Source organism: Tupaia chinensis, unplaced genomic scaffold (genome assembly GCF_000334495.1).
Source record: "Tupaia chinensis unplaced genomic scaffold, TupChi_1.0 Scaffold000275_1, whole genome shotgun sequence".
Classification (NCBI taxonomy): Eukaryota; Metazoa; Chordata; class Mammalia; order Scandentia; family Tupaiidae; genus Tupaia; species Tupaia belangeri.
The window spans coordinates 8,421,799-8,437,246 of record NW_006159757.1 but is presented as its reverse complement, the minus strand read 5'-3'; the positions used below and the strand labels follow the sequence as shown (position 1 = coordinate 8,437,246).

The following is a 15,448-nucleotide window of genomic DNA, read 5'->3' as shown; positions in this document are numbered from 1 at the left end:
CCAGCAGGTGGCATGGTGGTTAAGTCGCTGGACACTCCCACATGGCCGACCACAGTTCAAGTCTCAGACCTGGTGGCTTCCTTTCTCACTTTCCTGCTCTCTCTCTCTGTGTGTCTTTCTCTAGTCAAATTAAAATTAAAAAATGAAATAAATAAATAAAATAAAAATAAATAATTCTTTTTAAAAAAAGAGGGTAGATCTCATGTTAAATACTCAGCACAAAACAAACAAAAATGAACAGATGAGAGAAAACTTTTGGAAGTGATACATTTACTACCTGACTGTGGTGATGACCTCCTGCGTGTATGCAAATGTCTAAACTCATCGAATCGTATACATGGAGTATGTGTAGCTTTTTGTATATCAGTTATACCTCACTAGAGCTGTTTAAAAACAAAAAATAGAATAAAATGCAAATTCCCAGGCCTACGGACTCAGCCTTCTGGGGTGGCCCAGCAACCTGTGTGCAACGAAGCTGTGGTGTGAGTTTGAGGCTGCTGCTGGCCTCTGCGACTACTGCATACATGCCTCACTCTCAGCTGATTACCTGCTTTCTTCTTACCCTGAGAAAACTGAAGCAACTGTTGGATGGCTCTGCTTCTCTCATCTCATCTTCCCCGATCTTACTTTTAGCTCTTGCTCTCCTTTGCTGTTCTCGCTCAATCCTGGAGAGGAACTGTCAGTGCTAATAGTAACCTTCCCTCAGACCAGAAGCTACTCAGTAACCAGCAGTGGCAGCAACTCTGAGGGCATGCTGGAAGCGCAGACTCACAGACTTTTGACTTTTTCTATTTCTCCCACATCCCAAAACTGTATCATCAGCACATCCTGCTGGCTTTAGTCTCCAAACACATCACAGATCTCTGACCCCTCCACCCTGTCATCCTGGTCAAGTTACTGGCCTCACAGGGCTTATTGCAACAGTGCCCTGACTGGCTTCTTTGCTTCTGCCCAACGTTCAGAATGATCCCGCACAAAACCAGGTCAGATTTAATCACTCTCCTGCTCGAAGCCTTCAAATGGCTTCCTCTGCCTTACTGAGAGGAAAATGGCCTGAAAGGGACTATGGGACTCAGTGCCCCCGTCCTCCCATCCTCCCTTTTGCCCTCAGCTCCTACCATGCTCTCTCCCTTTACTCATTTCCGGCCACACTGGCTTCCTTCCCCTTCCTCATCCTCAGAGCATTTGCTGTGGGCTCTGCCTGAAAAGTTCTGTCACAGCTTGCATGGCTCTCTGCCCAGGCACCACTGATAAATCCCTGCCTCTGGCCATTGGCGCTTCCTGACCCTTTCCCTGCTTTATTTTTCTTCTTAGCACTTATCACCACCTAATATATGACACACTGCACTAGTTTATGGTTTACAATCTGTGTCTTTCAACTAGAGGAAGGAGCCTCTGTCTGGAGTATTCGGTGCTGAGTCCTCACTGCCTGGCACTCAGCAGGTGCTCAGCTACTTGCTGAATGAGTGAACACGGTGATCCCATTCAATCCCTGTGGCAAGCATCCTCTGATATAGGCACTGATACTTCCATTTTAAAGGTGAGGAAGCTGAGGGTTAAAGATGGTGGAGTAATCTTCCCAAGACCACGTAACTAGCAAGTGAGTAGGCTGGAGTTTGCATCCAAGAAATCTGATTCTAGAGCTTACACTGATAGCTAAAATATGCTACCTCTCCCTGATGCTGTGGGAACCTCTAAAACAGTAAAACCCTCTAAGGACTATTTTTAAAAATGTTGTTTCAAATGCCCCTAGAGTGCCACTCCTGTTTGAGGATGCTCTGAGCCCTTTAAAAACAGGAAAGAAAAGAGATCTTGCTTACAATGGAGATGGTTGAAATGCCTGTACGCATGCTTAGGTTGATGTGTTTAGACCAGTGAATGCAGTGGCCGAGGCTGGGGGCTTTATGATACACGTAATTATTCCCCAGTTAATGACCTTTATCAAGGTTGGCGAAAGCAGTCAGGATACTGTAAATGCTGTGTGATGGACGTAATCACCTGTGCCCAGCATCTCCTTACTGCCACAGCTGTCATCAGGGGCCACCTCCCTACCTCACTGTCTTCTCAATAAAAATCATGTCACCCTAATTGAATCTCAACCCCTGCATGGGTAGCTGGTTTATGAAAACAATGTTACAAATGGAAGATTTAAGTAAACATTTACTTTTCATGTGAAATATGAGTCCATATTATTATAGACCATGTATATGCACATTCCAAGAGCCTCGCCACCCTCCCAGATACTGAGTTCAATGAGTGACATGTAGCTATGCGCTCCGCCTTAAACTTTCTCCTTATCATCACTCAGCCTTTTTTTTTTTTTTTTGGAGAGGTTTTTTGGTATAGGGCACGAACGCTAGCCAGAAAGAGAGAGAGAGAGAGAGACCAACAGAAAGCGAGAAATCACCCCCCATGGGTGATGGCCACACCGCAATCCCTTCTCCATTCTCCTCTCGGGATCTTGGGTACGCACGCACACGCGCCCAGCGTGAGTTTAAGCCACCAGGTCCGGGACTCGAACTGCAGTCGACTACATGGGAGTCCAGCAACATAGCCATTATGCCAACTGCTGGTCTCTACTCAGCCTTTATTTTAATGCCTCTGAAAAGGAACTGTTCCTCTGCACCTGTGCAGAGTCTTCCCAGGGCCTCTGACGCCCATGTCTGACCTTGCAAGTGCCTTTGTTCAACATGAGCTCAGTTTCCTCCTCATGCCCTTGGTCTGTCTATAAACAGATTACGTTGTAACCATCTCTGAAAAAAAAATCTGTTATCTTACCTTCTTATTTCTTTCTACCTTCTCACTTTTCCCTTTTCTTTACCACACAACATAGCTATGGGAGCATGGCGTGGGCAGGCCCCTCCATGGGCTTGACTATCTCCCAACCATTCACGTAGCTCTGGGTCTTCAAGTAACAACATCCAACCATCTTTTTCTTAATCTCTATACCTGCCCCCAGCTAAAGCTGACAAAGCTTTATTAATTATCCTGTCTACATCTTACCTTAAAAAAAAAACAAACAATAAGCCAGCCAGGTAGCATGATGGCTAAGGCAGCTGGTTCCCACATGGCCCAGTGTGTGGTTTGAATCCCAGTCTGGGCAGCTTCGAAAATATGCCAGGTGTGTGTACATGTGTACCCAAAATCCACACATGAGAATGGAGAAGGGACTGCGGTATGGCCATCCCCCTTGGGGGAGGTGGGCTTCTCACTTTCCCTGTCTCTACTTCTCTCTCTCTCTCTCTGGTGAGTACCCATACCTTAGAGCAAAAACTATTAATAACCAAACAAACAGAAGCAAAAATGGCAACATAAAAGAATCAGTATAGACAATATGAAAGAGCATTCAAGTTCAGCCAGTGGGATAGTGGTTAAGGTGGTTGGATTCCATATTGCCAGTTGTGAGGTTCAAATCCTGGACTTGGCAGCATGAAAAACACGTGAGGTGTATGTGCATCCAAAATATTAAAGAGGATAATGAAGAAGGGATTGTGGTGTGGCCGCCACCCCGGAACATGCTTTTTCATTCTCCCCAGCCCCCATCCCTCTCTGATGAGTGTATGTGCCCTATGACAAAGCTGGAAAAAAAAATTCCTTTAAAAAATAATTCATACAGTTGCTTGGGACCAGCAGTTAGCGTAATGGCTATGTCGCTGGACTCCCACGTAGTAAACCGCGGTTCACGTCCCGGACCCGGTGGCTTAAAACACACCGGGTGCGTGTGCGTGCGTGCCCAAGATCCCGAGAGGAGAATGGAGGAGAAGGGATTGCGGCGTGGCCATCCCCTCTGGGGGGATGATTTCTGCTATAGGGCACATGTGCTTGCCAGAGAGACAGAGAGACAGAAAGTGGGAAATCACCCCCCAGGGAATTGGCCATGCTGCAATCCCTTCTCCTTCATTCTCCTCTCAGGACTTTGGAAGCACATGCACACATGCCTGGTGTTGAGTTTCAAGCCACCAGGTCCAGGACTTGAACCACAGTAGGCCATGTGAGATTCCAGCATCTTAACCACTGTGCCACCTTCTGGCATAGATAATTTTTAAGTATTTGGTTGTCAGAAAAATCATGAAGTTATTTTTCTGCTTTTGTATCCAAAAATGCATCATGACTTTTCCGATGACCCATCAGTTATTATTATTCATTAGTTTTTTGATAGAAGCACCCTCAACAGGGTCTTCAAGCCATGATGCTCCTATCTTACATAGCCTGGATCATAGCAGGGCCATGCCCAGCATGCTCAAAAAGGTTGTGGGGTGAAAACCCAAGACCCTTCTTATGTGGGTCTAGTTGCATTTTTTTTACTCCTGGGTCTCACAGGTTTTTTTTTAGAGGTTATTTTGCCTCAAGGCACATGAGCTTGCTCGACAGAGAGAGAGATACAGTGAGAGGGAATGTGAAAAATCTCTCCCACCCCAGAGGGAATGGCCACACTGCAATCCCTTCTCTTTCATTCTTCTCCCAATATCTTGGGCACAAATGCACACGCGGTAGGCGTGAGTTTCAAGCCACCAGGTCTGGGACTCGAACCAAGGTTGTATTTAATGGCTGATGTGATGGTATTAAGAGGCAAGGCCTTCGAGAGGTGATCAGGTCATGAGGACTACTTCCTTCGTGCCCTAAAATAGGTCTTAATGATGGAGCCAGGTGGTGTGGTGGTTGAGGTGCTGGACTCCCACATGGCCAACAGCAGTTTGAGTCCTGAACCTGGTGGCTGGCTTTCTCACTTTCTCTCTCTCTTTCTGTCTCTCTCTGGTGAGCACATATACCCTATAGCAAATTCAAATATATATTTATAAATAATTCTCTAAAAAAACAAAAACGTCTTGATAGAAGGAATTTGCTCTTTTATCAGGTGAGGGCACAGAGTTTGTGCCCTCCAGGAGACACGTCATCAGGGTGTTATCTTGGAAGCCTGGTGCTGCCCTCACCGACACCAAACCTGCTGGTGCCTTGATCTTGGACTTGTCAGCCTCTAGAACTCAGAAAAATAAATTTCTTTTCTTTAAAAATTAGTCTTGGGACCAGCAAGTGGCATAATGGTTACGTTGCTGAACTCCCAAGTAGGCAACCGTGGTTCAAGTCCCAGACCTGGCGGCTTAAAACTCACACTGGGCACGTGTGAGTGTATACTCAAAGTCCTGAGAGGGGAATGGAGAAGGGACTGCAGTGTGGCCATCGCCCTGGGGGTGAGTTCTAGCTTTCTGTCTCTCTGGCAAGCACATGTACCCTATAGCAAAAGTCACTCTTAAAAAAATAAAATTAACCAGGCTTAGATGTTTTGTTACAGCATTTCAAAATGAACTAGATAGGCAGCGGAACTATAGATTATTTTTGTTTTACTCTTTTATTATTTTCTACATTTTCATAATATACTTTTTTTAAAAAAGGTTTAAATATTAAAAAAGACATTTTTCTGGTCTGCCACCTGCTGGTGTATTTTAGAAATGTAACGAATTAACTTCCGTGCCTGTTCTTCCCTTTTCTCATTACCTGAGCTTGCATCTCATAATTCGCTTATATTTCTTTAGCCAGAGTTTTGCCTTTATTTTTTTTCATTTTATAATCCCTTTTCTATTTTGTCTTTTAAATACTTTCCTGTATGATTTCATTCTTTCCTGTTTTTAGGGGAAAGTGGGTAATATATGTTAGGTTTTAGCTACTTTCAAGTGATTACAACCTTTATTGATTTCTCTTTCTGGCAACCTCTGCCCTAATTGAGCTTAATAACACACACTCACTGGGGACCAGCTGACAGCCTTCATGGAAGTGGGTCTTGGTTGAAGTGTTAGGAACCTAGTGAAAGTGCAGTGTGTTCTGTAGGAAGGGAGTCACACTAAACTACCATTCATTATCAATGCCCTTGGTCCAATTATTGAGTATTCTGGCAGCTACATGGCAGATGGATTTGAGGAGGACATGACTTGAAGCCAGAGGAGCAGACAGGACTTGAAGCCAGAGCAGCTTCAAGCAGGACTTGAAGCCAGAAGAGGCTGTTGCAGGATGGTCCTGGATGAGAATATGAGAGATTGAATAGGGAATCAAAGTAGAGATGGAGTGGAGTGGACAGACAGGAGAGCTGTCCAACAGGGGGAAATGGCTGGTGCTCCCTGCAGAGGACAGGTGACTGGTAGGTTTCCAACTTGGGCGGCTAGTGATCTGCAGAGCCGTCAGCTGAGGCAGCAAACATAGCATGCATGTAAATAGGCTATGGGAAAAGCTAGGCCTTGAATAAACTGAGTGTCAACTAGTCTTACAAGACTCATGCAAAAATGCATAGCAGGGGGGTAGAAAGTAAGGGTATGAGAGAGAAATATGAGTGTCCCAATATTAGGGAATAGCTGAAATGAGGAGAATGGATGAGAGTACTCCAGGAGCAGACATAAAATAGAATAATGGAAGAGAGAGGGAGACAGATCCCGGGGTACTAGCATTTAAGAAACAGGCCCCAGCAGAGAAGCTCATGGAGACAGAGAAGGAAAAGTCAGAAAGAAAAAATCCAAAAGTGTGCTAATACAGGTGGTAGGAGTCCAGAAGGTAGAAGGTGGAAATGGAATGACTGACAATTGAACTGAAGGGATCAGCAACATGAGGGCTAAAAATTTATTACTTGATCTGGCAATTAGGAAGTCACTGGTAATCCTACAGGAATAGTCTACACAGGAAAGCAGTGATGAAGCCAGACTGCACTGGGTTCAACAGTGCCTAGGCGTTGTATCAAGTATACACTTTCCTTTAAAGAAGTGTGTCGAAGAAATTTCTTAGTCTGATGTAATCCCACTTGTCTATTTAAGAAGTCTTGCCCTGCACCAATGTCTCCCAGAGTTTCTCCAGTGTTTTCCAGGAGCAGTTTTATAGTTTGAGGTCTTAGATTTAGATTCTTGATCCACCTTGACTTGATGGGGTTTTTTTTTTTTGGGGGGGGGGGAGAGGTTTTCGCTATAGGGCGCATGTGCTCACCAGACAGAGAGAGACACAGAGACAGAAAGCAAGAAATCACCCCCAGGGGGGATGGTCACACCGCAATCCCTTCTCCTCCATTCTCCTCTCAGGATCTTGGGCACACACGCACACACGCCTGACGTGAGTTCTAAGTCACCATTGACCTGATTTTTGTCAAAGGTGAGAGGTAGGAGTTCAGATTCATCTTTCTGCAGGTGGAAATCCAGTTTTTCCAGCACCCTTTGCTGAAGAGGTTTTCCTTTTCCCACTGGATTGACTGGAACCCCTTGTCAAAAATCAGTTGACTGTATGTTTGGGAATTTATTCCTGGGGACTCAATTTTGTTCCTCCGGTCCATGTGTCTGTTTCTGTGCCAGTACCATGCTGTTTTGATTACCACAGCTTTGTAGTATATTTTTGGGTCAGGGAGTGGGAATGCCACCCACTCCACTCTACTTGTGTAGAATTGCTTTGGCAATAGAGGGTCTTTTATGATTCCAGACAAATTTTATGATTGTCTTTTCTAGATCTGTGAAGAATGTGTCTGGTACTTTGATTGGCATTGCATTAAATAAGCAGAAGAAAGGATGCTGGAGATGGAATTAATTTGAAGGTGCTGCTGAAGGTGCAAGGGCCAGAGGACAAAATGAGACAAGTCAGGTAAGGTGCTTAGTATATACTATGGCATATAGTTAAGTGCTCCAACACACATAGAATTATTCTTTTTTAAAAAATGATTTAATTCAATTCAATTAATTTATTTATTTAAATCTGACTAGAGAGGGACAGAGTGAGAGAGAAAGAGAGAGAGAGGGAAAGTAAGAAAGCAAGCTGCCAGGTCTGGGACTTGAACCTCAATCAGCCATGTGAGAGTCCAACGCCTATAACCACCACATCTTCTGTTGGCCCCAAAATTATTATTCTTATTCATTTATTAATCACATAAAATTTTTTTGAATTATTTATTTATTATTATTATTAAATTTGCTTTAAGGTACATGTGCTTATTACAGAGACACACATTAAGTTCAGTACCTCAACCACCACACCACCTGCTGGCCCAATCACATAATATTTCATTCTAAAACTTACTGCATACCAGGGATCATCCTAGACCCTATAGGTCCAGTTAAGTAAACAAAAGAGAAAAAAAATAAAACCCTGTCTGAGAAGCTTACATATCAGTAAGGGAGACAGACAATAAACAAAATAAGTAACTCAGTTTATAAGGTGTATTTGCTAGTGGCTAATGCTAAGGAAAAAATAAACTGGAGAAAGAAGGTAACAAACACTGAGGAAAAGACTAAAATTTTAGATAGGGAGGCTTGAGAGGGCCTCAATAAGGTGACTATTAGGTGAAAACCCAAAGGAAATGAGGACGAGAGCTATAATTAGGAAGTGAGAGAATGTCATTAATTATTATCATCACTGCCATTCCTATTGCTCAATATCTTATTACAGAATATATGATTACCACTCTCTTTGCCATAATTAATGTTATCAATATAATCACTACCACTTCTGGCTGTTGAGTAGTTTCAGCAGCAGCAGCACCTAGCGGCCAAGGTTCTTATTACAAGGTGTCTGAATCTGAACGACTGGGAAACAAAAGTGCAACTGCAACTTAAAACTATTAGCAAGCTTGTAAGGACAAAAGCAGCACTAGGAATGGGAACTGATGGTGCGTACAGCAGCTGCAAGGAAGTGCTATGGGGAGACAAGGCCAGGACCAGGCTGACCTCGGGCCCCACCTGCACACTGGAATAGTCACACAACAAGATCATCTTCAGACCCAAAAGGCAAGATGCTAAGATACCTCTGAAGCCACAGGAAAATGGTCATCGCATCTTGAATCAGTGCAGAAGCAGAGAATGTGTGATTTAGTGGTCACAAGACAGGATTTTGTTTCTACTAGAAACATTTATTTGGTGGTTAGGGATATGAATTCACCTACAGCATCTGGGAATAACTAAAGAGGAACTGGAATTCTTACTGTTTACAACACAGCACAATACTGAGAATAAAGTGGGTGTGTAACAAGTATTTGCTTAATTACGTTGTATGAAGATTAAATCTTGCCTGTGAGTGATGCATACCATTTTTTTTAACTGTCAGAGGGTGTATGTGCTTGCCAGAGACAGAGAGGCAGGGAGAGGAAGAAAGGACCTCCCCAATAGGGTGTGGCTACTCCACAATCCCTTCTTCATTTCTCCATACTGTCAGAATCTAGAGATGTATTCAGCATGTTTTTCAAACCATCAGGGTCGAGATTCAAACTGTGTTGACCATTGGAGATCTACGTGTGGCCTGATGCACACAATTTTTTTAAAAGACTGATTTGGACTAATAGTTACTTTTTGTAATTATGAGATAATGATTAAAAAAGAAAAAGGAAAAAATGGAAAAATAATCTAAATATCCTAGGCTTCATTCTACCTTACATCTGTTTAAGAGGCTACAATTTTTTAAAATTTAATTTTATTTATTATTATGATTATTATTTTTTAAACTTGGTATAGGGCATTTGAGAGAGGGGAAAGTGAGAAAGCACACTACCAGGTCTGGGACTCAAACCATGGTTGGTCAAGTGACAGTCTAGCACTTTAACTACTATGCCAACTGCTAGCTCTGATGCTATAAATTAAAAAAATATATATTTTTAGGGGAGCCAGCAGGTGGCATGGTGGAGGCTCTGGACTCCCACAGGCAGTCTCTGAGAGACTCAGACCTGGTGATTTGTTTTCCCACCCGCTTCCCCCTAGTCTCTCTCTGGTGAGTGCATGTGCCCTATAGTGAATTTTGAAAAATAAATAAAATTAAAAAAAATTTTTTTAGGGACCAGCAGTTGGCATAATGGCTATGTCGCTGGACTCCAATGTAGTCAACTATAGTTCGAGTCCCAGACCCAGTGGCTTAAACTCATGCCAGGCGTGTGTGTGTGCGTGCCCAAGATCCTGAGAGGAGAATGGAGGAGAAGGGACTATGATGTATCCATCCCCCCTGGGAAGTGATTTTTCTCTTTCTGTCTCTGTCTCTACCAGTGAGTACACACGCTCTATAGCAAGAATCTCTTGGATTTTCTTGAAAGCAAGAAATCACCGCGCTTAGGGAATGGCCATGCCTCAATCCCTTCTCCTCCACACTCCTCTTGGGATCTTGGGCATGCATGCATACATACACTCAGTGTGAGTTCTAAGTCACCAGTCCAGGACTTGCATTGCAGTTGACTAAGTGGGAGCCCACCAACATAACCGTTAAATTTTCTGCTGGTCCCTTCAAACTTGGACCATTGTAATGGCCAAATAAAAGCCTATGAAGAAAGAAATTAAATAGTCCACTTATATTTTATGGTTTAAGTTAATAGCATCTTATGTTATATATATGTGTTTAAAGTTTACTAATTGCTTTTTTCCATAAGCAACAAACAGAGAAGGAGAAAAAAAGAGACAGAATGACAAGCATGATCACCAAGGTCTTCATGTTGCAATCAACCCCAGATTCAGCCAGCCTGGATCATGGGTACCTGCTACATACACAGAGGTCTTGGGACATGAACCAAGGACCTTCCCACATGGTTCCAGTTGCATTACTGCTGTGCCACCAACTGGCCCTTATGTGATATTCTAAATATATCATTGTCTTATAAAACAGTATTTATTATATTTCATGTTTTTACATAAAAGTGTGTATACAATATCACGTTCATGCCTATTATATATTTCTCTAAAGATTCTAAGAACTGACTTCATAAATGTCATCTAACTCCACTTTAATGGTGGAAGAGTGAAATACAGGCTATGGCAAGATCACAACTGTGATCAGGGTTCCACAAGGTGCCAGCCATGGAGCTAAGGACCCAGGGCCAATCATCCAGGGAACCCTCAGTGGGAGTGGAGTGTATAAGAGAAGGAAGGGAAGGGGGAGGCAATGGAAAATGTTGGCTATGACTGATTTTACTAAATCCGCCAAAGACTTAAGGAGCAGGAGAGAAATTACCATGCACTTTATTGCCTTCTTCCAGAAACATCCTCATGCCAGTGCACTGTGGCCAAGCCCTGAAGGATGTCTGCTCTTTGCAAGCTGCCGAGCCAGGGTACCAGTTACATCTGCAGAATCCTTCAGCCCAGACTGTGAGAGAAACTCAGCGCAAGCCAAGTGTTGACCGGCACAGGCCAAATGTAGAGCTGGGGGGGTAGGGGAATAAAAACTCACTTAGTATACTTAGTATATAACACCCAGAACATACTGATCTCTTGAGACAGTGGTGCCCAATAAAAATATTGATTCTTTCAATTATACAGACTATTTTTTAAATAAGTCAATTTATTTCTTCCACAAGTGAGACAGAGAGACACAGAGAAAGACAGCACTCTCAAGAAGGAGTACACTCCATCCCAGACAGCCTAGACCACAGGTGCACATTTGTCTGGTATACTCGGGAGGGCTCTGGGCTCATGTCCAGAAATCTTCCTATTTGGATAAGCCAGCCATGCAGAGTGCTTTGTTTCACTACTGTATCACTATCTGATCTCCTCAATTACACAGATTATATACTTTCATAATCCATTTCTATGACCTTACCTATACTGGACCAATACACTTTTCTGATTAACCTGACTGGGTTCAAAGCTAACAAACCCAGGAGATAGGATATGAGAGATGGCCTAAAGCAATGGAGCAAGTTAGGAGGAGGCTGGTCCTCCTCAGGCTCATTCCCACGTGTTGTCAGTACACACTTTAAGTGGTACAGGAAATCTCCTGGAGGTTTTGCTGAATTCTAAGTAAAAATGTCACCATGAATAAGAACAATGTGGGGACCAGCAGTTAGTGTAATGGCTATGTCGCTGGACTCCCATGTAGTTGACCATGGTTCAAGTCCCGGATCTGGTGGCTTAAACTCATGCCAGGCACGTGTGCATGCATGCCCAAGATCCTGAGAGGAGAATGGAGAAGGGATTACGACATGGCCATCCCCCCGGAGGGTGATTTCTCGCTTTCTGTCTCTCTGTCTCTGTCTGTCTCTCTGGTGAGCGCAAGCACCCTGTAGCAAAAAAAAAAAACTCTCCAAAAAAATAAATAAATAAATAAAATCTGTGGACAAATCTTCTCATCCTGAGTGTAAGAATAAGTGCTGAAGGTTTTAGTATGCTGACAGTCCAGAGTATTACTAGTCCCATTTCCCAGTACTGAAGAGAAAGTCTGTGTTCTTTCCTGGACTTAGTAGCTGTCATGTCTAGCCCTAAGTGAGAACTTTGTTATGTGAATCTTGAAGCATCATGAAGTTCTTACTATGCCTCTGAGGCCTTTGGCTAATGGAATATTAAGAAAGCTCATTCTAAAATCCAAATCTAACAAACTAGCTCTGAGAATATATTTCTGAGTCCCAAATTTTAAAAATTGTAGTGAACATAAGTTTCTAAATATACTCCAAAGACAAGATGAGCTGTGAAGAATCTATACAATGTCTAGATTGTAGATGTCATGATTATTAGATAGAAGGTGCTTTTATGCCACATAGATTGCTATGGTTTAAAATAAAACAATAGGAACAACAAAGTACCAATGAGTAATCATGCCACTGTCATATATGCTATCGATTATAGCTGTCCAAACTATCTATAGTTTTCCAAACAGAGGCAACATTATGTTAAGGAAAAGTTGCTGAGCTCCTACAGAAATACTAAAATCAGTATTCTTAATACAAAAGGATGTATATTGTTTATATTGAATTTAATAATAATTTTCAAAGCCATGTGTAAAATTAGGTCATACCTGTTCGATTCCTTTCATCTTTAGAGTTAATGTCAGCACCCAAGGATAAGAGAGTCTGAATTGTGCTTTTATGTCCTTCCTGAGGGTTGAAATACATTCATTACCATTGTGATGAGAACAAAAGCAAACCTTCAAACACCAGCTCTAGGGAACCAGTAGTTAGCGTAATGGCTAAGTTGCTGGACTCCCATGTAGTCGACCACGGTTCGCGTCCTGGACCCGGTGGCTTAAAACACACCGGGCGCGTGTGCGTGCGTGCCCAAGATCCCGAGAGGAGAATGGAGGAGAAGGGATTGTGGCGTGGCCATCCCCCCTGGGGGGTGATTTCTCGCTTTCCGTCTCTATGTCTCTCTCTGTCTGGCGAGCACATGTGCCCTATAGCAAAAATCCTCTCAAAAAAAAAAAAAACACAAACTCTAACACATGAGATACTTTTCTAAAAAAGGAAGGAAACTACTAAAATTAAATTTTTATATCAGAAGGAAAACACATATTACTCACAAATTTTAGTGTGGGTCACTAAATAAATTATTTTGGTAACATTAATGATCATAATGCAGATCACCATTTTTGTAAGCCAAATTACTGACCCAGTGCAGCTGGGTTTTCATCTGTATAAATTTTGGGATTTATGTAGAACCCACAATATCAGAATTTCTCTAGCAAATATTCCTCTCATTAAAATTGTTAGGATAAACTAGGATAAACTAGAAAAGATTTTAATCTCCCATAATGAGATTTCTGTTACAGCTAACATTATTACTGTTATTTTTTTTTCCCAACTGCCTGATGGCATGTGTGCTTGCCAGACAGTGACGAGAAAGGACCGCCTCCAGTAGAGAGTGGTCATTCTTTTTATTTAAGAATTATTTTTTAATTTAACTTTATTTATTTTTATTTTTAATTTCAACCACAGAGGGACAGAGTGAGAGAGAGGGAAAGAACAAAGTGAGCCACCAGATCTGGGACTCAAACTGTGGTTGGCTATGGGAGTCCAGCACCCTTAACCACTAAGCCACCTGCCGGCCCCAAGAGTGGTCATTCTGCAATGCCTTCTCCTCTATTGCTCTATCCTGTCAGGACTTGGGGCACACATGCACATGTATCTGGTGTGTGTTTCAAGCTACCAGAGCTGGGATTTGAAGCTGCAATTGGCCATGTGGGATCTGGTTCTCTTAATCACTAAGCTACAGCACTAGCCCAAACATCATTGTTTATAAAGTGATTTGCACATTCTGTTTAGTTGGTCTGTTAGTGTGTGGAGAGGCTCCAGGTTTAACCTTCCTATGAGAGGACTCATTAGCTTTTCTCCCTCTGTGGCCACAGACCATACCCTCTGCTCACAAAGGGGAAACCAGGGAGGAGAGTGTACATGTTCAGAAAAAAAATTATTTCTGCTATTCAAAAAAACAAGTAATTTCATGTAGCCAATGAATAATCGTAAAAATAATACACAAGACTCCTAGTATTTATAATAGCTGCTTTTCATTAAGAAGTTTTTGCATATGTTCAGCATTTTATATATTAGAGAGCCCAGTAAATGCAATTCCCTTGTGGTGGTTAAAGATATTTAACTTCTGAAATTCTGTATAAGGATAAAGAACTCTAAGTTTCATATAATGGATCTCTATGGCTTCAAGTGACATTATTCCTGAAAATAAAATGGAGGTGGCAGTGGAGACAGAAGAGGCATATCTAAAGGCATTCTGTGGCACTGTATGAAGTAAAGGGTCTTTTCTAGCTTTGGCTAGAAAAGTTAGCTTTTTTTCTTTCTTTTCTCTTTCTTTTTTTGGAGAGGTTTCTGCTATAGAGCACGTGCACTCACCAGAAAGACAGAGAGACAGAGAGACAGAAAGCGAGAAATCACCCTCCAGGGGGGATGTCCACGCCGCAATCCTTTCTTCGTTCTCTTCTCGGGATCTTGGGCACACACGCACATGAGCCTGGCATGAGTTTAAACCACCGGGTCCAGGACCCGAACTGTGGTTGACTACGTGGGAGTCCAGTGACATAGCAACTGCTGGTCCCAAGTTAGCTTTAATTTTACAGGATAAATGGCCTCAGAATCAGGAATATTTCAGGACTATTATCATGGGCAATTTCTTCCAGGAAGACGAAGCCAAAGAAACCAAGACTACAAAACTGTCCAAAGGAGTAAGCACACCTATGGAAACAGGGGCACTGTCATGAGAAAAAACAGACCTTAGCTGCATAATGCAGTGGGGTTAGGTGGGTTGATGTTGCTCTCACATCCACGTCAACGCCGAGATCAGACACCAGGAATCGAATGGCTGCGTTCTGCCCAGTAACTGCTGCCCTGTGCACAGCCTGGGCCCCCAGGCTGTCCCGAGCCGAAATGCAAGCCTAGTGGACAGAGAGGAGTGAGGAAGAAGAGGGCAGAGAGACCTGAGTCCATGCATCTGCTGACACTGTGGCAAACTGATTTGCCTGTACATTTCACTGGACAGACGACACACATATTTCATCAGATTTTCAAAATGGTTAAGATGCAGTGTTCCAGGCTACAGTGCCAAAAACACAATAAGCAGAGATGGGTTGTGTGGAGCGCCCCCGCCCATCGCCTACAGCGCTCATCTTAAAGATGGCACCTAGCGGAAGCTCACTAAGCGCTCGAAGTTGTAAACAACTTCAAGGAAGTGGTGCGCGAGGAGCGTGGAGAGCACGGGAACATCACATGCAGCCAATCCCTACCCGAGAACTGATTTCCGCACAC

At 42.9% G+C, this 15,448-nt stretch overlaps 1 protein-coding gene and 1 long non-coding RNA gene across 3 annotated transcripts in view; one reads left to right on the top strand and one right to left on the bottom strand.

Moving 5' to 3' along the window:
• LOC102469129 (uncharacterized) overlaps window positions 1-11,235 on the top strand; it is a 15,579-nt gene extending 4,344 nt beyond the window's left edge. Inside the window, exons 2-3 of the long non-coding RNA XR_334767.3 lie at window positions 7,470-7,602; window positions 10,964-11,235. This is a non-coding gene — a long non-coding RNA (uncharacterized LOC102469129). The remainder of the gene's footprint in view (window positions 1-7,469; window positions 7,603-10,963) is intronic.
• ANKRD16 (ankyrin repeat domain 16) overlaps window positions 1-15,448 on the bottom strand; it is a 34,947-nt gene that overhangs the window by 6,594 nt on the left and 12,905 nt on the right. Inside the window, exons 5-7 of one of the 2 annotated variants that reach the window (XM_006150063.3) lie at window positions 14,917-15,078; window positions 12,715-12,793; window positions 10,939-11,126 (exon numbers count right to left, since the gene is read on the bottom strand). In XM_006150063.3, coding sequence (XP_006150125.1) covers window positions 10,972-11,126; window positions 12,715-12,793; window positions 14,917-15,078 — 396 coding nt within the window. In that variant the 3' untranslated portion in view covers window positions 10,939-10,971. Of the gene's footprint in view, window positions 1-10,930; window positions 11,127-12,714; window positions 12,794-14,916; window positions 15,079-15,448 lie in introns of those variants that run through there. The other variant, XM_027772474.1, reaches the window with a different exon arrangement.